The sequence below is a fragment of the Aquarana catesbeiana genome, linkage group LG03, assembly GCF_042186555.1.
Source record: "Aquarana catesbeiana isolate 2022-GZ linkage group LG03, ASM4218655v1, whole genome shotgun sequence".
Lineage (NCBI taxonomy): Eukaryota > Metazoa > Chordata > Amphibia > Anura > Ranidae > Aquarana > Aquarana catesbeiana.
This window is the reverse complement of record NC_133326.1, coordinates 231,247,317-231,269,661: the sequence shown is the minus strand read 5'-3', so window position 1 is coordinate 231,269,661 and position 22,345 is coordinate 231,247,317. Positions and strand designations below refer to the sequence as shown.

General features: G+C 38.0%; 1 protein-coding gene across 2 annotated transcripts in view; it reads right to left on the bottom strand.

Annotated features, from left to right (window-relative positions):
- Positions 1-14,212: 14,212 nt before the first annotated feature.
- TFEC (transcription factor EC) overlaps positions 14,213-22,345 on the bottom strand; it is a 150,338-nt gene continuing 142,205 nt past the window's right edge. For both annotated transcript variants that reach the window (XM_073619848.1, XM_073619849.1), the window contains exon 8: positions 14,213-22,001. In XM_073619848.1, coding sequence (XP_073475949.1) covers positions 21,645-22,001 — 357 coding nt within the window. In that variant the 3' untranslated portion in view covers positions 14,213-21,644. The remainder of the gene's footprint in view (positions 22,002-22,345) is intronic.

Below are 22,345 nucleotides of genomic sequence, written 5' to 3'. Positions count from 1 at the left end.
AAATGGCATTTCTAAAGGAAACATTGTCATTTAAAACTTATCGCGGCTGTAATGAATTTTCGGGTCTCGGCAATATAGATAAAACTCATTAAAAAAAAGAGCATGGGATCCCCCCATTCCATTACCAGGCCCTTTGGGTCTTGTATGAATATTAAGGGGAACCCCAAACCAAGATTAAAAAAAAAATTGCGTGGGGTCCCCCTAAAATCCATACCAGGCCATTCGGGTATGATATGGAAATTAAGGGGAACCCTGCACCAAATTTTTAAAAAAATGGTGTAGGGGCCCCCCAAAATCCATACCAGACCCTTAAGGTCTGGTATGGATTTTAAGGGGAACCCTGCTCCAAAATGTAAAAAAAGTGTGACCCCGCCCCCTCTGACGCCACGGGGGCTTTCCCATGGCTTCCCCATGGCGTCAGAGGGGGCGGGGTCACCTGGTTACACCACCAGGTGGCCCCGCCCTCAGTGATATAAGAGCTGTCAAAGCGAAGATGCATCACTCGGTGGGAGCCTCCCATGGAGGCGAATTTATTGCGGCTTCTTTTTTTTTTTTTTTTTTCGGTCCGTCGGGCGGCGTGAACTTACTTCGTGGGACATTTTTTTTTTTTATTTTTTAATAAAGGTCTTGTCTCAAGCTGTCTCTTGTCTTTTTTACCATTTTGACACTTTTTTGTGAAATGGTAGGGGTACTTGTACCTCGTTACCAATTCACACAGGGGGGAGGCCGGGATCTGGAGTTCCCCTTTTTAAAGGGTCTTCCAGATTCCAATAAGCTTCTGGGCAAGGGTTGTGGGGATGAGGCTCTTGTCTCCATCAACATGGGGACAAGGTGCTTTGGAGGGCTTGGATAATGGTCTGGAATGGATTTTGGGGGGATCCCTACACCATTTTTTTAAAATTTTGGTGCAGGGTTCCCTTTAAAATCCATTCCAGAGCTGAAGGGTCTGGAATGGATTTTTGGGGGACCACTACGAAATTTTTTTTAAGGGGTTCTCCTTAATATTCATACCAGACCCAAAAGGCCTGGTAATAGACTGGGGGTATCCCATGGTCTTTTTTTCAATAAGTATATATCTATAATAGTAATATCTATATTGCCGAGACCCAACAATTCATTACAGCCGCGATCAGTTTTAGATGACAATTTTTCCTTTAGAAATGTCATTTTGCTGTAGTACTGTTCTAAACACGGGAAAAATGTGCCACTTTACAGCCAAACTATAGACAACCCCCGGGCATGATATTTAAAGGAATATTTCACTTTTATAGTTTCTCTTTAAGCATTAAAAAAAATCACTGCTCCCGAAAAAATGTCAGTTTTTAAAAAAAATGTTTGCATTGATACATGTTCCCTGGGGCAGGACCCAGGTCCCCAAACAATTTTTATAACAATAAATTGCATATAAGCCTTTAAAATTAGCACTTTTGATTTTTCATGTTAGTGTCGCATAGACTTTAACGGTGTTCCGCCAGCTTTCGAATTTGCCGCCAACACCGCATATTGTTCGCTGTTCGGCAAACAGGCAAACACCCAATGTTCAAGTTGAACTTACTCATCCCTACTAGCAGAGTGTGGGCATTTGCCCCTTTAAAAGATGATGACTTAGGGATGTGCTATCCAAAGCATAGACCGGGTGCGGTTTTTGAGTGATTGGAGAAACATAAGTGGGCAAGTCAGCATGCTGCCTATGCGTTCCTTTCACCACTGGGGACAGAAAGATCTGGAAGTTGGGTGTCACTGGAGATGTGATTTGGTCCACTTCTGGCTCACCAGCATTGAGTTTTTTATTAGAGATTGATAGATGTAATTAAATTGGGGTTCTTTTTTTGGGGCTTTTCCTTTTCAACATTTTTTACATGAAGGGAGAGTGTATTTGTACACATGGAAGACTTTGGATCCATCTATCTGAACGATATGGTTCCTTTCTTATTTGATGCTTTTCCCCAGATTTGAATGGAGAGCACAGCAATCTAACATCATGCCTGTAGTTAGAAATGCATGGCGAATTGAGGTACTGACACATTAGTTTTAACTAAATAAACTTTCAATAGTTTTGCACAACACTGGGGGGGTTGCTCCTGTATGGCTGAGACGGATAAGACGCTTTCGGCTATGGCGGAGCAGTTACCTTTGGTTTACTTTTTTAGAGCTACATTCAGCTGAGTGTGGGCATTTGCCCATTTGTAAGATGGTGAATTAGGGATATGTCACACATAGCTCAGACCGGGGTGGAGTCTCTGAATGATTGGAAGGATATAAGGTGGTGAGTCAGCACACCGCCCATGCCCCAGGATGACGTCAGGTGTGATGAAATGCGTAGGGAGGATCGACATGCTGACGTCACCACATTCACGTAGGTCCCAAAGTGAGGGACTGCAATCGAGAGCTGGCCGGCTTGTTTATACTGCAATCTATTATTGTTTACACTGTAAGTGCAATACTTTTTTATTTCATAAAGTCACCAAGGATTTTACATTATGGAAGCTGTTATGTTTTTATGGGGATCAATGGGCAATACATGCCTTTGAAGGATTACACTCTGGGAAGACGCTGGGATTATCGCTCCATCTCTTAAAGGCTTGGGCTAGGTGTTAGCCCACAAGCGCGTGTGATCTCCTGTAATAGGAGATCATTTGGAGTCGGTAAGCTGAAGTGTGTGTAGAGGTGGAGGTTTTATCTTTCTCAACCACGACTTTTGGGTGCATCGTGTGCCAGTTTCATGTTTGCAAATCATCTTAACACAGTGGACTATTCAAAATATGATACAATGTGATAATTCACCAATCAATTTTCTCATTTATGCACAGAGTCACTTTACATATAAAATATAGCATTATTAACGTTTATTGCTAGAATTCACTTATAGGAGAGCACAGTATAGTGCAACTTAATATAGAAAGTTGTTTATTTTGTGTGTATCACACATGAAGTTGAAGCTTGGCTTTCTAAAAATCAAACATATTTATGTTTCATCTATTCACTTATTCACTTGTTCTTTTTTCTGACAAGCGCAGTAAATTTATTTTGTTTTAAATCTTAATGCTTGCATGCAGTTTTTTAAACTTTAACATGTGTTAGTAAAACTACATATCCTTGCAACAACTTACTGTATGCAGATGATTTTTTTTTTAGGATAAATTGGCATTTGGTCGTAAAGGGTAATAATATCTCCTGACTTTTTATTATCAGAGGAAAACTGGAAAATCTGGAAAAATATTTTTTTTTAAAAGTAGTTGTATATTTCCTACTATTATCATAACTTACAAAGAACAATGCAAATTATAATTATATAAAATAAATAATATATTTATGCTACTGACAAGTGCAGCAATACCACATACTGTATGTGTATATTATTTGTGGCTTGTAGCCATAGTAGGGTCCAGAATCAATAGTGCATGTTTTGCTTTTATTTTATCCTACCTAAAACACACACAGACACTAACTAAAATTTATCCTAAATTAAAAATGCTGACCATGACTTTGACCCTAACCATTACCCTGACACTGATCTAGATTAAACCCTGATCTAGCTATTATATCTTTATTTTATACTATTTTTTTACACACACTTCCCTTTGTGCACACTCTTCTCCTCCAGCCAGGAGAAAAAAAAAATACAATGTATATTTTTCTCCATTCAAGAAGAGAAAACAACCCAAGGGTGGGCTGTAAAGTGACTGATCACTATGATAGCATGTCTTTGATAAAAAAAGTACAAATAAGTGTACAATGACTGGTTTGTGTGACAGTTATAACATCTACAAACTATGAAATATACACTGGATTTTTTTTTTTATACTAGTAATGGCAGTGGTCAGCGACTTATAGCAGGACTGTGATAGTGTGGTGGACAATCTGACCCTTTTCCATCACACTTTTTGGGAACTGGCTAACTGCCACTGACATCTCCAGTGGCACTAATACAGTGATCAGTGCTAATAATATACACTGACACTGTACTAATGACACTGGCTGGGAAGGAGTTAACATCTGGGGCAATCAAAGGGTTAAATGTGTGCCTGTGTGTAAAGTGTTTACTGTGTGGTGCTTTTGCTAAGGTATGTGTCGGTTTTTATCCCCTGCTTTGCAGGGAAACGAAAAATGGCACGTCACCGCTGCCAGTAGAGAACTTTGAGCTGTTTACATACACAAAGCTGTCTCCTGTCACTCACTCTAATTATCGGCGTGTCCCGGCCATAAATCATTAGCTGGGAGCTAGTGACTGGCATGTGCTGGAGCCAGTAGTAGCACTGTTGGGTGGGCCGACATGCGCGCACGTACCCCCTACCCAGAAATGCAAAATCATACATGATTCTGCGCAGCTGGCCCACACTGTAGCAGTTACACTACAGTGCGCGGTCGGCAAGTGGTTAAGGATGCTCACTCTACAAAGCTAATGTGGGAAGCTTAGAGCATTGCATTAAGGAAACACAAGCCATGGAGCTTCAGGGCTCATTTCTTAGCGCTAATCCTGCCAGAAGTTCTGTGTGTTCCTAACTGCCTGTGCTGCACTGAAATGCCAGGCAGTGTTGTCAGCCCAGCCCAGTTCTTTCCTGATGTACTACAAACATATCCCCTTTACAATATGTTATGGAGGGGATGCACCTATGTAGTAGAGCTGCACGATTAATCAAATATAGAATTGCAATCTCGATTCACCCCCCCCGCGCGATCTCCAGCCTGGATTACCGTGATTTTTTGGGTAGTAGCCTGGACCGGAGGAGAAGCCGTCTGAATCAGCGTGGAACGCAAGCGGCGCTGATGGCGCCGATATCAGAACTGACATCAGCAACAGGAACTGATGTCAGTCGTCAGCATTGCAGAGAGCGATGTGCCGTGGTGGATGCCTGGGCCTGGGCGGAACCACGCTGTCGCTTAGTCGGAGTGACCCAGGCCGGGAAACACTGCAGTGACTGCACAGTGTGCACACCTTCCGACGTTGCATTCACACTTCACAGAAGCAGGCTTTAGGTAATACAAAGCAATGACATATTTAAAGGAATATGGGTTGTGGCGGTGCTACCTTAGACTAAGGGGTGATTGCTCAGGCCCTTTGTATATAACGGTGGATAGGTGACTGTAAAATGCAACAGTTAGCGGATGTTAAACTCCACTGATTAGACTAAAGTGCTTAAAGGCATAAACCATCCTATAATGTGACATATGGTAAAAAAAATTATGTACAAAAAACACAGTGACTTGACATCTACCTTCACAGATGTAAGGAATAGATTGGTATAAACTTGTTAACCCAAAATGTGTTGATTGCGCATGAGCCGTCTATAGCTGATTTTTCTTTTTTAAATTAACCATTTTAAAGAATCGTGAGAGAATTGTGATCTTTAGTCTAAGCAAAAGAATTGCGATTCTCATTTTTCCCAGAATCATGCAGCTCTACTATTTAGTTCTAAAAGGAAGACTGAGTGAGGTTGACAACACTGATTTGGGCTCCAGTTTCAGCAGAGGCACTGGATTTCTGACAGATCAACTTCTATTTTTCTGCACATACAGTATTTCTGTAAGCACAAAATAGGAATATATGCAAATAATGATATGTATGGAATATGTATTATTTTTCTTACCAGACATACACTTTAAGATAGGAGGAAAACTGATTGCTAATTTAGTGTCTGCTCAATGTAGTTTTTAAAGTGGATGTAAACCCGCTTCATGAAATTTGAGCTGCAGTGTTTTGCTATCTCTCTTCAAAGCACTTAAGCCTCGTACACACGATAGGATTTTCCGACGGGTATTGTGTGATGACAGGCTGTTGGCGGAAAATCCGACCATTTGTACACACCATCGGACAATTGTTTTTGGATTATCCATGGACAAATGTGCCAAAATTTTAAATTCCATACCAGGCCCTTCAGGTCCGGTGTGGATATTAAGGGGAACCCCATGCCAAAGTTAAAAAAAAAAAGACTTTCCCCATGTTGTCAGAGGAGGGCAGGGTCACCGGGTGGCCCCACCCTCCATTATATAAGAAATGTCAGAAGAACCGAAGCGTCACACGGCGGAAGACTCCCACTGAAGCGGATCATTCGGATGGAGTGGAGAATATGCCTGGAGGAAGGTGCGGGACAAGAAGAACGGAGGAAGAAGAAGATGGAGAAGAAGAAGTTGAAGAAAAAAATTGAGGAAGAAGAAGAACACAAAAGGAAGACCAGAAGAAAGAAGATGAAAGAAGAAGAAATTAATAAAGGACTTGTCAAAAACTGTCTCTTGTGTTTTTTAAACTTTTTGACACTTTTTTGTGAATGGTAGGGGTACATTTGTACCCTATTACCAATTCACACAGGGGGGGTGGGATCTGGGGGTCCCCTTGTTAAAGGGGATTCCAGATTCCGATAAGCCCCCCTCCCGCAGACCCCCAAAACCACCGGCCAAGGGTTGTGGGGATAAGGCCCTTCTCCCCATCAACATGGGGACAAGGTGCTTTGGGGGCTACTTCAAAGCACCCTCCCAATGTTGAGGGCATGTGGCCTGGTACGGTTCAGGAGGGGGGGCGCTCTCTCGTCCCCCCCTCTTTTCCTGCGGTCTGCCAGTTTGCGTGCTCGGATAAGGGTCTGGTATGGATTTTTGGAGGGACCCCACGCCATTTTTTTTTAAATTTTGGTGCGGGGTTCCCCTTAAAATCCATACCAGACCTGAAGGGTCTGGTATGGATTTTGAGGGGGACCCCCATGCCATTTTTTTTATTTTGGTGTGGGGTTCCCCTTAATATCCATACCAGACCTGAAGGCCCTGGTATGGAATTTAGGGGGACCTCCACGCATTTTTTTTCTATTTTGGTTCGGGGTTCCCCTGTGGGGAAATCCCATGCCGTTTTTATCAATGAACTTTTATATGTATTGTCAGAACGACAATTCATTAATGGCCGTGAGTAGTTTTAAAATCCTTTTTTTCCTTTGAAATGTCATTTTGCTGTCAGACTGTTCTAAACACGGGGAAACATGCGCCCCTTTACAGGCATACTATAGACACCCCCCAGGTATGAAATTTAAAGGAATATTACACTTTTATTGTTTCACTTTAAGCATTATTAAAATTACTGCTCCCGAAAAAACGGCCATTTTTAAAACTTCTTTTTGCATTGATACAGGTCCCCAAACACTTTTTATGACAATAATTTGCATATAAGCCTTTAAAATGAGCACTTTTGATTATTCATGTTAGTGTCCCATAGACTTTAACGGTGTTCGCACAAATTGTTTGCCTGTTCGCAAGTTCTGCTGCAAACTAAACTGGGGGGTGTTCAGCTCATCCCTACTTGGAAGCAAGGACGAGCCAGAAGTAGTCGGTCTTGTAAACTAGCATTCGTAATGGAGAACTAACATTCGTGAAGTGCCAAATTATGAAATCTCAAAATGCAGTGCACATTGTCTTCTTCTTTAATGGGGTAATAATGAAGCTGCTTTGCTGGTGATACTGATGAAGTTCTGCCAAACATATTTTAAAAGGCTTTTATTTTCTAGTGATATCAAGAATAATATTATTATGCTTGTTTTTTTGTTTTTTTTGGGCAAGTTACCACAAAACCATTATCCCGTAGTTTTTAAGATCAAAGATACAACTATGTTGGTGTCCCTTGTTAATTTTACATTGTATTTTTTTAAATGTAACTGCTTACTCCCGAACTGTCATTTGAAGTAAAACACATAGCCAAGTATTATTCCTAACAATTTTTTCATTGTGCATTAAAAAAAGAAAACAAATAAAATTAGACACGCTATCTGCCAATAGAACTTAACCAAAAAGTGCATTCTATGCATCCAAAAATATAGAAAATATACCAAATCAAGTCATTATTTGACCAAAAAATGTAATAAAAAGCCTCATGCATGTGTCCTGCATCTTAATATAGGGGGTCAACAATTCAAATAGTTGGTGAAAGCAGGGGTCCGTCATCCGGAGATAATTCCGAAAATCATCCGGATTATTCTCCTGGAGCTCCCACAGCAAATGCATATGACATAATTGGTCATGATTAATAAAGCAACCAATTTTTGGTCCAAGAAATCCTCCTCCTCCTGTTCCTGGACTGGATTTGGGTCAAAGCAATAACTCCAAGGCCAATAATAAATAACACGTTATCGCCTCCGATTCCGCAACATGTCTGGTTGACAAACAGCCGTTCAGAAACTGAAAAGCACAAAATGAAAAGTGCTAAATGAAAAACGCGAAAAGAAAAGCGCGAATCAACACTCACCAAACTTCTACTAACACGAAATTAGCAGAAGGAGCCCAAAGGGTGGCACTAAAGAGCTGAAAAACTATGTAATATGTCACTACGTTCATGTTTGTTGGCCGACATTTCCTTGCCATTTGTATGCAAGACAAGTTCCTGGCCAACGCCCTTCGGACAAAGGTCCAAGGTTTTGTCTGTGGAAAATCTGATCATGCGTACGAGGCTTAAGTCTCGTAGCTCTTTCCTGTCACATTTCTCTGTTATCAGCCTGATAACTTTTGACGAGCTCTCTGAGGCCTGGAGATAGACCTGTGTGTCAGAGGAGGTAGCTATAAATAGATTAGCACACTGCTGCACAATTCAGAGGCAAGCTCTGCATGTGTGGGGAGGGGGATTGTGCCTTTCCTCCAATCAGCTGTCTCACAGTGTCTAGCAATAATCCACTCCTATAGGGGAATGAGGAAAATTCTATCAGGACGTTCACTTTCTAAACAGTATATAAATGTGAAGACAGCAGATATAGATGTAAATCTTATGCAGGGAGATTTATTTCATCCCTGTGTATTCTGAGGCTGTTCACTTCACTGGGTATATGTGAGGGTTTACATCCACTTTAATCTAGAAATCTGTATGTGTAATACAATAACATAACTATAGAAGAGCAAGCTTGTAAAAATGTGTTTGTCACAATATATTGCATACAATCCCTTTGAAGACTCTTCTTGCAAAATGGAAAGAATCCATGCTGGGGCATCCAAGAACAACAGAAAGGGGATCGCATCACTGAAGCCTCAAAAAGACATGCAATGCCAATATGCTATTCAACCTACAAACATTTATCCATAGCATAAATATCAACAAAGCATATATTCTATAAACCAGTGCATGTGTCACTATTTACAACAAAGCTCTGTAAGCAAGATCAAATAAAATGAAGAGTCATGTTCACATAAAAGTGGATGTCCTTGAAAGCAAGAATGTCTGTGTGATTGAATTGGATGTACCATATTAACTGTTTTTAAAGTATGCTATTATCCACTGCATTGTCTAGTAACATTTAACCTTGACCTTCAGAAGAAAAAAATGTCTCACAATGGATTATACATTCAGTGTTTAATGTTCATGTTACAGTCACATTTTGTTTCATAGGACAATACACTGCATACAGTTTAATATTAGAAGTAATTTAAGGGATCTATTGGTGTCATAAATCAGGAAAGGTCTGCTGAAGCACTTTATGAATAGTAGTAAAACTCTGAACCTGAACTGCATCATTATAATCAGGTGCCACATATTGTTATTTATAATTGTGTCTACCAAATGTCTATTAAATGTTACTGCTTACAGGGTATTCTATTTTGATGATAAAATATGATCAGTTTAGTCCTTGTAATATTATCTTATGGGTAGTATTTAATGTATTAAAATAAAAAAATACAAGACCAAATCCTGGGTCTGAAATAGTGAATGCCATGTTTTGTAATAATAGCACACAGTTATGTAGAATTATTAAAAATCTGAAGACGTGTGATATATTACAGGAAGATGTTGACAAAATGGCAACTTAGACAGTAAGATTTTTACATTTAATATTGAAAATTGTAACATTATGCATCTAGGTCAGGGGAATAGCATAATCACTATATCATAAATGTTATACAGACAAGCAAAGCAGAGGTAGAGATAGACTTATAAATACTTTTTAACAATAAGCTTAACGGTGACACTCAATGCCAAGTGGCAGCTGCAAAAGCATACAAAATATCAGAAAGTATAACAATAGAAATAGAACAGTGTGATTAAAATTTAAAGTGTCCTCTGTATCAAACATGTGTAAGGTCCCATCTAGAATATAGGGTCCTGTTTTAAATATATTTAAAAAAAGGATAAAGGAGTTTCAAAGCAGTTTCAGGCAACTAAATGAATAAATGGGGTACTTAAAAAGTGTACTTAACTAATATGTCTAAATATATCCAAGGCCAGTATAAAGACTGGGCAAATTAACCTTTTATACCAAAATGACTTTACAAGGGACAAGAAAATGTCAGCTGTGTTCAGAATAAAAAAGATGTTTCCATCAGTTTAAGAAGGGGTTCTTTACATTAGCAGTTTGTCCACTTTTTGAACTAACATCTTACACAAACCATCTCCTTTGCTTTATATGAGCATTCAGTTATAGGAAATGTTTTTTTTCTGGGCTAGAGTTGATGCTAGAGACAATGAGGAAGCCAGATGATAGCACAACAAACATATACTTTGAAATAAAATAATTCAGATTGTGGTGGCAGGGGTCAAAAAGCATGCCACCATCTACGCCATCCAAAATGATCTTGGCTTCTTAGAATTCTGGTTTAAGGAATAGATTCACCTTCTAGACATGTTACGCATTTCATTTGTATTTAGAGTCTAACATGTAACTTGTTCAGCATCCCCCACCTCACCCCATTTCCCTGTAACAGTGGGTGGGAGTTCTTTTCCCTGCACCTGAGTGCAATGCTTACTCAGCCCCGGTTCCCACAGGGGCAGCACGACTTGCAGGTCGCCTCACCGAGGCAACCTACACACGACTGCCACGGCGACTTGCAAAACGACTTCTGTATAGAAGTCTATGCAAGTCGCCCCAAGTCGCCCCCAAAGTAGTACAGGAACCTTTTTCTAAGTCGGAGCGACTTGCGTCGCTCCTATTAGAATGGTTCCATTGTACAGAATGGAAGCGACTTGTCAGGCAGCTAGGTCGCCTGACAAGTCGCCCCTGTGTGAACCGGCACTAAAGGTGAACTTGGCCCTTAAGAATATTATTATTATTTAGAATTCATATAGTGCCAACAGTTTGTGCAGTGCTTTATAACATGAGCTTACAGTCTAAAAGGGGGGTCAAGTGATACAAAAGGTAAAAGCTGTGGAGAATGAGCTGATGGAGAAAATAAAAGTACAGTTGTTAGGTGGAGGCAGGATAGGTTTCTCTAATGAGTAGAGTTTTCAGGGATTATCTAAATGTAGACAGAGTATGAGATAGTCAGACAAATTGGGGTAGGGAGTTTGATAGTATGGGAATGTCTTGGGAAAAGTCCTGAAGGCAAGCATGGGAGGTGACAAGGGAGCTAGAGAGCAGGAGGTCTTGGGAGGAAGGAAGTGAACGATTTGGTTGGTATTTTGAAAGTAGGTTAGTGATATAGCTGGGGATTGAGTTGTGGAAGGCTTTGTAAGCTGTTGTTAGTATTTTGAATTAAATTTGTTTAGGGAGCAGAAGCCAGTGGATGGATTGACAGAGAGGAGTAGCAGACACCGAACAGTTGGTAAGGTGGATGAGTCTGACAGCAGAATTCATGGTGGACTGAAGGGGGCATAGCCTATGTAAAAGTAAGCCAATGAGGAGTAAGTTGCAGTAGTAGAGGCGAGAGATGGCCAGGGAGTGAATTAGATGCTTTGTGGTGTCATTGGCTAAAAACAGACATATTTTGGAGATGTTGCGTAGGTTGAGGCAGCAAGTTTTTTTACAGTGATTAGATGTGGAACCAAAATGATAGTTCAAAGTCTACGATAACACTTAGCATCTTGGCATGCGGGTACGGGTTGTTAGTTGTGCCATTGCTCTTAACAGAAAAGTCAGCACAAGGAAATATTATGAGCTTAGTTTTGGATTGAGCTTGAGGAAACGGTGTGATATCCAGGCTGATATTTCTGTTAGTAAATTAGTGATGCATGTGGAGACTAATGAAATGAGCTGACAGGTAGAGAGATAGATTTGGGTGTCATCAGCATAGAAATGGTATTGGAAGCCATGAGAGGCTATCAACTGATCCAGAGTGGAGGTATATATCAAGAATAGAAGAGGTTCAAGAACAGAACCTTGGGGGACCCTGATTGATAAAGGAAGAGGAGAAGAGGAAGTAGAATTGTAAGTGACACTGATGGTGCAGTGGGATAATTAGAGAGCCAGCGAAGAGTACAGTCATTGGGACCAAAGCAGTGGATTTTTTTTTTGAGGAGGGGGTGGTCTACTGTGTCATCCCTATTAGTAAAGAGACAGAGCCATTTGTTAAATACAAAGTGTAAAATATTAAACACATGAGCCTTAGGCGGTCTCCAGTGATAGTCCATAAATCACCATCTGTAGCCATTGGCTGACAGTCTGGTTAAGATGTACTAGCATCATGGCTAGTGTTTTGTTTGTGGAGCTCTTTGGCACTATGAGCCTCATTGTAGCTGAGTTCCTTCTCCTGGTAGTACGGTATTACAGATAAGTATATATAATAGGATTTTGTCCCCTTCATAATCTTATGCCCTGTACACACGATCGCACACTCCGACAACAAAATCCATCGAATTTTTTCTGACAGATGTTAGCTCAAACTTGTCTTGCATACACACAGTCACACAAAGTTGGTCGGAAATTCTGAACGTCAAGAACACGGTGACGTACAACACGTACGACCAGCCGAGAAAAATCAAGTTCAATAGCCAGTGCGGCTCTTCTGCTTGATTCTGAGCATGTGTGGCACTCTGTGCGTCAGAATTGTGTACACATGATCGGAATTTCTGACATCGGACTTTGTTGGCGGAAAATTTTTGGTCCTGCTCTCAAACTTTGTGTGTTGGAAATTGCAATGGAAACTGTCCGATGTAGCCTACACACGGTCAGAATTTCCGACAACAAGCTCCGATTGCACATTTTCCATCGGAAAGTCCGACCGTGTGTACGGGGCATAACTCAACTGCACTTGCTAGAGCACATTTAACTACTAACCTCTAACCTAAGCAAGCCTTCAAAAAAATAATTATTATAGCAATTCAATGTACATTTCTAATTTCACAGCTCCAGGTTTGCCTCCAAAGAGATTAGATTTCTGTCTCTGACTCATCAAGAAGGTACTATGCTGAATGTAAAGGTCAGTAAACAACTAATTTTAGCATATGGTTAAAACTTGGAAGTGTTAAGTCCTACCACCATAGCGTAAACCTGTTGCCAGGCTATGAAAGGTATTTTCTATATTCTCAAAAAGCCGTGAATTAATGTTAAAGTTCACTGACCTCTGTAGTTGCAGGCACTGTGGAGCAATACATTTTCAAATTTCATAGCAGAGGCACTGAATTTGATTTCTCAGAGGACTTGTTTTAAAACTCATTTACTGAATATTTAAATGCTTGCTTGTGCATAGCCCTGACACAGGCTCAATTTGAGCACCTCCCTCTCAATACAAACACTGCCAGAAATCTATTAAAACCAAGCTTGAAAAACAATTAACTGACATATTCTTCTACCCTAAATTGGATGCATTCATTGAACTGTGAAAGAAATCAGTTGTACCTGTCTGTTCTGTTTTTTGTTATCCTTTCTTATCCATTTTAACCAATTCCTACCTGGCCCTTGCATATGTATGGCTGGGTGGGCGCTCTCTCCTTCTGAGTGTACGTTCAGGAATGTCCCAGAAGGAGGGGAATCGCGCACGCGGGCCCTCGAAGCAGCGCAATCCCGATGCGCTCATGTCACCCGGACTAAAAAACATGTCCCCACACACGTCCCCAAAAACACCTGTTCCCCACATATGTCCCAGTAAAATCACATGTCCCAATGATTATTTGCACACATATGACCGTGATCACCTGCGCACATCTGTACATGATCATTTGCGTACATCTGTCTGTGATCACACAAACCAATTATTATACACTTAACAGGATTTTTTTTTACCAAAGACATGTAGCAGAATACATTTTGGCTTAAATTTATGACAAAATTTGATTTTATTGGATTTATTTTAAAATAGAATAAAGAAAATATTGTTTTTTTCCCAAATTTCCACTCTTTTTTCGCTCATATCGCAAAAAATAAAAAACGGAGTCATGAATAAATACCACAGGCAGATCCTCACCTGCCATAACCATAAGAAAAAAAAAAAGAAGAAAAAAAAACAAACAAAAAAACAATCGAGCTTTGAGGGTCGTAGCTCAGGGACCTGGGGTAAGCTACTTTCTGCATACTTTGATTATAAAACAAAACACATCAAACAAATGTTTTCTTACAATCCTTTTAATACCAATGCCATATCATTAGTTTACATAGATGTGTAAAAAAGTTTGGTTTACATTTTAAAAATGTAATAGATCAACGGGCAATATAGACATTAAAGGTAAAAAGACTGTACAGATGTCACCTTAAAAATAAAAAAACATTGCAATGAATATTTTCACATAGAGGTCTATGGTAAAAATCTTTAACTGCAATTTTACCTAATTTTTTTTAAGCCACCTTTGCATTACCTTTTTTTTATTTACAAGAAACATCATAAATTTACTGTACAAAACAAAACAAACAAAAAAAAATGAGCCCTTTAGGAAAAAAGCACAAAGGCATAAAAAAAGCAACAAAACAGTAAAGTATATATAGAATTAAAAAGAAACTGAAGAAATGTAAAACTGCATGGAATAATCAAATTATAAAATTAGAGAAAATCAAAAGACATATACACTATAATGATTTATGTTTTGTAAATCAGTTTTTAAGGCAATTAGTTCATGTGTATTTATTGGAGAATGCAAAATCTAGAAATACGTTTATCAGACAGGTAGTAGGAAAGGGATAAAGAACCTCAAAGCACATTAATCAGTTTTTAGGGATCTTTTTGAGTCAGGTTTACCACTCCTCAAGCATGTAGCACTCTGTATATGCTGTAGGATGAAAAATAATAATGATGACCAAGTGTCTGGTCATTAAAAGTTGAACATCCCCAACACGACTTGCAGGTCCCCTCAGCGAGGCGACCTGCAAACGACTGCCCGGGCGACTTGCAAAACGACTTCTATATAGAAGTCTATGCAAGTCGCCCCAAGTTGCCCCCGAAGTCGTACAGGAACCTTTTTCTAAGTCGTTGCGACTTGCGTCGCTCCCCTTAGAACGGTTCCATAGCACAGAACGGGAGGCGACTTGTCAGGCGACTAGGTTGCCTGACAAGTCGTCCCTGTGTGAATGGGCTCTAAAGAAAACCAATAAATACTAAAACATATTTACTGCAATCCTTGACATCATAAAAGAAGACACACCTATTTCCTGAAAACAGTCTACTGTAACAGCATAACTTAATAACAACTGCATATATGAAGCATAATGATTATAAGAGTTAATTATTGCTTGAATACATCTACTTTCTAAAAAGCATTTTACTTACTGAACAGTCCTTGCATAATATGCCTTATAGCACATCCTCACACATTAGGGCACATAAAAGGAAAAGGCTGCAAGGCTCCTTTTTCTCTTGCAGCAATGTCTGCAACATTTCTGTTTTCGAGAGTTTGAAAGATTTTACTTTAAAAATGTATCACAATATATTTGATTAAAGTATAACTAAAGGCAAAACTTTTTTTTTAGTTTTGGATAGAGTACAGAGGGGTTAGAATATGTGTCAGTTTTCATTGCTGTCTGTGCCCCTGTTAGGGAGATTCACCCTCTCTATTTGCCCTATTTACCATTATCATTGAAAGTGAAAGTAAAAGAAAATCACAAATTGCGAGTTGTTCCCAATAAAATAGTAGAGGGAAAATCTTCCAATGAGAACACTAGTTACTGGTGACCTGGGGGTCCCCAAGGATTTCAGAGGATGTGATGGGAAGTCTCCACAATAGAGCACAGATGTTGAAAAAAAAATTGAAAGACGTTATAACCCTCCCTTGTGCTAACCAAAATAAAAGAAAAAAAAAGGTATGCCTATAATTCTACTTTTGGTAATTTTTTTAGGCAGTGATACTCATAAACACTACTTTACATCACATTTACTGATCTCCATTTTCATTCCACAATTTTTTTTTAGCCTTTGGGGATTTATTACTATGAAAGAGCTTTCTTGCTTCACTATATGTTCTAATTAATTTGTTGAATTTCTGAATAATATCTTGATGTTATATTGAGCTTTTTTGGAACACATAAACAAAGCACTCTTGCCAGTATTGTACATGTAACAAGGTTAACTTAATAAGTTAATACAAAACACAGAAATTTGCAGTCACTTATGGTTTATGTGTTTATTACAGGACAGGCATTTAAATAGCACCAATATTTTATGCATCACTTTACATACTGTATATTCACATCAGTCCCCGCCCTTAAGGAGCTTACAGTCTAAGGTCTTTATCTCATATGCATATGCACATACACACTAACTGGGGCCAAGAGCCAACATTTAGACAAGAGCCAATTAACCTACCAAGACGTCTTTGGAGCATGGGAGGAAACAGAGTACCCACTGAAAACCCACACAAGCACGGGAAGAAGATGCACATTTCATGCAGATATTGTCTTGTCCGGGATTTGAACCAAAGACCCCAGTGTTGCAAAGCAGTAGTGCTAACCACTAATAACTTGTTAATCTGTCAAGGATTTTGAACGTAAGAGACATGTCCTAAAAACTTCAAAAAAGTTTCTTGGACCCATCTCTTATATCCTGCTCTCCTCCCTCTGCTGCTTTCCCCTTTTGCTATTATCAGCAATTACCAGCTGTCAAAATGACAGTTAGGAATTACTTTGTATTACACAGTATGAGAGGCTGTCAAAATGCAGCCGCTCCTGTGTATAGTGACACTTGTAGATAGTATGCAAGTGTCACTGAGTAATACAGTGTAACACTGTATTGTTACCTTTTAGTTACTATTTCATTAATATGTAGATCAAAGATGTTATCTTTGATTTGCATATGACATCATTTAAAGAAACCTTACAAGTTAAAATAATTTATTTTTTAATAAAATGTATTCCTATTTAATTACTTAAAGACCGGAAGGATTTACCGCCTAATGACGAGGTTATTTTGTGCGATACGGCACTGCATCGCTTTAACTGACAATTGCGTGGCCATGTGTACCCAAAGAAAATTTATGTCCTTTTTTTCCCACAAATAGAGCTTTCTTTTGGTAATATTTGATCACCCCTGTGGTTTTTATTTTTTGCGCTATAAACAAAATAAGAGCATTTTTGTTTGAAAAAAAGCAATATTTTTTATTTTTGCTATAATAAATATCCCAAAAAAATATAATTAAACACATTTCTTCCTCAGTTTTGGCCAACATGTATTCTTCTACATATTTTTGGTAAAAAAAATCACAATAAGCGTATATTGTTTGGTTTGCGTAAAAGTTATAGCATCTACAAAATAGGGGATAGATTTATGTGATTTTTATTATTACTTTTTTTACTAGTAATGGCAGTAATCAGAAATTTTTAGCGCATGCCCACAAAAGCGAGTTCCCGAGCCAACGTACAGTTACGGCGATTCGCGGGATCGTGCCACCTTGCCCCAGTATAATGACGACGGCTGGTCGGCAAGTGGTTAACCTCCTATTAATTCACAGTTAACACTAATCAGCCTTAATTCATTTCTTTCTCCCTTTCTCCTCTTAGCTATTATGTTGATGGTGATCTTTACTTAATAGTTGTTGGATTTTTTTTTTTCAAATTGAAAAACATAACTTTATCCCACTTTGCACCAGAAACTTAATTTTAGTGTCATTAAATGGATTACAGTAAAACTGTTTTTTTATGCTATCACTGGTCAAAAATAGATTACAAAATTAATCATTTTTTATTTTTACACCTTTTTGTCTATAGATATAATATATTTATACATAGAAAACACGATCAATTTTTAAGGAACAATTGCCAAAAAAAGCTTAGTTTGTACCCGCCAAAAAGTATGTATTACTTTATTACCTTAAAGCAGTATTAAACCCAAAAGCAAACATTTATTATATTGCAGCTCATCTGGTAATCCAGTCAGTAAGTCTGTTGTTTTTAAAGAGAAAAGCTCTCTTGCAGTTAGAGGGATGAGACAGACCATTTAACACTAATGGGGTGCTTAAAATATTCAGATTGTATTTATGTATGTAAAGTGTTTATCTCAAAAAGGAAAAAAAAACTGTTTGCTGTAACTGATTATAAAGTATTAGCTGAAGTTGAGCTTCAATTTGTTACTGTATTTATATCTGTTAGTACTTCTAACACTACCATCCCCCAGACTGACAATGCTGCTGTCCTATTCTGCCTCATGTTCTCCTTTATCCAGAGTGGTGTCTGTTGAATACAGTAGGAATGTTACTGGCCAGATCACCAGGGGAAAATAGAGGGAAGAAAACCCTAAAAAACTGAAAAAAAAAACAACACAGCCCCTACATATAATGAATGGTAAGCTGCAATATATTACATTTTGGCTTTGGGTTTAATATAGTTTTAGATATTGACAGTTATTGCAGAAAAAAACAAGCCCACAGTGGAAATGTAAAAAACTGCTCTGGTTAATAAGAGGGTTAAATATGTGAAAGCTAATGTATTAAAGTCCATCTTTTGTAAGTTTAGTAAGGTTATTTCTGTTTGGTTGCTGCATTTAGTTTTTCATTATAAGTGCCATTGTGTGTGAAAAGCACGTATAGTTGTTTTCAATAATAGAAAACATGACATGTTTGATATTGGTTAATGGGAAATAATGAGATAAAAGAAGCAAAACTACAAACATGGACTATCCATTGATGTGCTCTAAGTTTAGTGTTGAATGCAAATTTTCATGATTGTTGAAATTATGTCTTTTGTTCGCTATATAATGCCATGCTTTTTTCTTTTAATTCGACATGCTGACCTTGAAAAAAGGACTGATAAATTAGACCTTCACTGAATTAGATCATCTCAGAAAAGAATTATAATTTAATTAATGATGAAACATTCGAATAAGCACTCATGATGACCTATGAAAAAGTTTTGTAACAGTACAAGTGTTTGCTCCTACTTAAACTCACCAGGCTGTAAGTTACCCATGCTTCTGGGCTATATTCTAACTTGTAGATACATATTTAAATTCATACTTTGGATGCGATGGATAACTGAGTATAGGTAACTGAACTTGACAAACTTTTACTGAAAATGACATAACATGTACTGCTTTATTTAATTCTCTGGGCAGAAAAAAGCAATCTGTGAAAATATGGGTGTACATGAATATGTGTAATTCACATAACTATTCATATTATATGAAAAAAAGCTGAAATCATAATTTTTCTGTAGGCTGTCTCTAAATCTCAGGTTAAAAATCTTCTTCTTGAGCAGACCCCTAAAGGGGTTTTCCATTAGGATTTCCAGCCTCAGGGCTGTATTTTTACTTCCTTCCCCCTATGCTGACTGTCCTTTCCCCATGGTCTTACCCTAACTGACTAACTAGCCCCTAAGATGACCAAACACCAGTAATATTTCATTTGAAAACATTTGTTTTTGAATGCTCTGACAAAGGATTATTCAGAATTTCCATATGAATCATTCAAACTAAATACTACTGGCTTATGGCCACCTTTATTATCACAGTAATATAATTGGGTATCTTAGCCACTAAAGTCACGCGTAAGTTCAATTTTGTGAGATTAAAAGAACTAATTTGCCATGTTCATGTCGTTTCACCTAGAAAGGTGGAGAAACAGCCACCCTACTCATTAAGCATTTGTTTCCAAATGCATAGATTCAAAATGGTCAGATTGTATACTAATATACAGTATACTATTCAATAAACAAATATATACAACAATTTATACATGGATAGATAGCAATCATGTGTTGTCAGACAGAGCAGTAGTATAAGTATTGTATCATACACAGAAATGGGTTCCTGACAGTCATTAACATGATTTGTGTATACCGCCACTTGGGACCACAGCCACAAACCATTTATTATGGTGAAATAGCAGTCATAGTGATTTACTAGAGTGTTTTATGATCCTTTTGAAAAGAACTGTTCATGCCAAACACCCAATCATGTGAAGGCAAACTTTATTTACCATACCTTTTCTCTTTCTTGGTTTAGGAGATCATCTTCTTTTCATATTGTTAGCTAGCCAAATGAAACACATTTCACTGGTTATTTAGAGAAACCAGAACAATGAAACACTGACATCTTTTATTTTATGGATAGCTAAACTATGCAGTATTGTTTTGTTTTTTCTTCAATTAATATTAAAGTGTAATGCTGGACCATTCCTGCTTTTTTGTAGTTTTGGCTTGAGTGAGAAGAGGTTAGGAACCTCTGTCAGCTTTTCTTGCTGTCTTTGTCCCAAAAAATTCTAAATTTGGTCCTTATCAGCAGTTCGTGAATTGAGGGTAAATCCTCTAATGGGGACACATTTTCCAGTAATAACTATTAAATGTGAGATTTCTTCCCATTATGAGATACTGCCATGTGTCCTTAATGGAAAGTGTTGGTGTCACAGACAGTAAAAAAAAACATGATAGACATGATAACCCTTACTATTTTATCCAAAACTAGAAAGAAATATATGTTTTTTGTTGAGAAATATAGTTATAATTTTTCTAAATGTGGGTAGTTTCATATCTTTGTTGCGGTTTATGTGCTATAAATTATTCTGTGAAGTGTTTATTTAAAAAAATATTTAAAATTAAATATATTATTTTCCTGTATCTCATAAACTTTCTTTTTGATTTTGGTATGAACATATACTGTATTTAAGTTCTCTTTTCTTGAACCAAACAATTACATGGCTATTGAAAAACATGTGATTGCACACAAAATTTCAAAAATAAATTGTTCCTTAAAACACGTGAAATTTTTGCATTTTAAATGCTGCAATAAATTGCACTGCATTCTCTATTTAAAGGCAGCAAGTGTCTACTGTGTACATGCTTGAGCAGCTATACTAATTTTATTAAGTAAAGGGAAGACATATTTACCAAAGTAGAGAAAAGACAGCTTAAAGTGTATCTATACCCAAAACCTTTTTTTTTTGGATAAGGATAATGATTGTCAGGCTTTACTGACATCTGAGGCTTCACTGGAGAAACTACTTCACTTCCAAGCTAGTAAAAAGTTTGTCCCCATGACAGGAAATGAGGGGAAATCTCTGTAACAGCAACACAGACTAAGAAAACATATTTAACGTTAAGTAGGGAATTGCTACAAACCCTGTAATCTTTTTTTTTATTATTATTTTGTGTCCCTAATACAGATTTCCCCTCACTTTTTCCCTCACAAAACAGAAAGTGAGGATAAATATCTCTAATGAAGCCGTGGGTGGCAACAAACCTGACTGGGTTTCCAACCTTTACCCATTCTATCCAAAATTAAAATAAAACGTTTTAGGAATAGAAGCACATTTAATACAAATGTGAAATAGAAATGTCTATTATAATATACAAAAAGTATTTTTTAGCACATCATGTGATTTTAGAGGCCTGTAAACAGGTAAAAAGTGTGATCACTATTCATTAATTAGATAAAATCACTTAGGGTCCCTCTAACGGAATGGGTATATGATATATGCTGTCAAACCTGCTATTATAAAAGAGATGCTTTCTTTAACTGAAGTGGTTCAGCGTGTGCTCGAAAAGCACTGGTCAAAACTGTCCATAGTCTTTTAGTGAGGAAGCAAAAAACACGACAGATTAATGTCTCTTAGAAACCAGTCATTGTACTTATAGATCATCGTCATCATCTGTGCTGAAACTGCTCCTCCTGCTGCTTCCTTTGGAAAGATCAGGTGATGTCGCAGACAGGAAGGGGTCTGTTCCAAATGGAGACATCTCTTCTAGCATCTGTTCTTTTAAAGCAGCACTAAATGATAAATCTGTAAAGTGTGAGAGTGGATCTGAAAATCCCGTTGATCCATCACACAGGTCATTTGTTTTCCCAACAGACAGAGGAAGCTGGTGAGCATAATCTTCTGGCATATTTTCTCCATATGCCTGCTGTTTAATAACTTGTGAGGCTAATTCCATGGTGCACATTGTTGGCAGTGGCAGGCCGTGTGCTCGGGCTTGTATTTCAAGTTCCTTTAATGGAATAATGGGAATAAAATAAATAAATATTTAAATAAACTGCTGCATTTAAATTAGCAACACTGCACTTAATCTTTTTTTTTTTTTTTAAAGTAGAGGCCTGTAATGGATCCCCAAGGATCATGTACACGGTTGGTGCCTATATTCTAGCTGGATTTGGCATGATATGTCACTGAACCAGCAGGGCTGTACAGAATTTGATCTGGAAAAGTTGCTGTTCATTTATCAAAGTTAATGTTCACTTTATAAAATGCATGTTCATTAAGCTTAGTAGAAACGGTATCACTGTTTTCACTTTAAATAACCAATTGTCTTCAATGCAAAAAGGGTATTTTGCA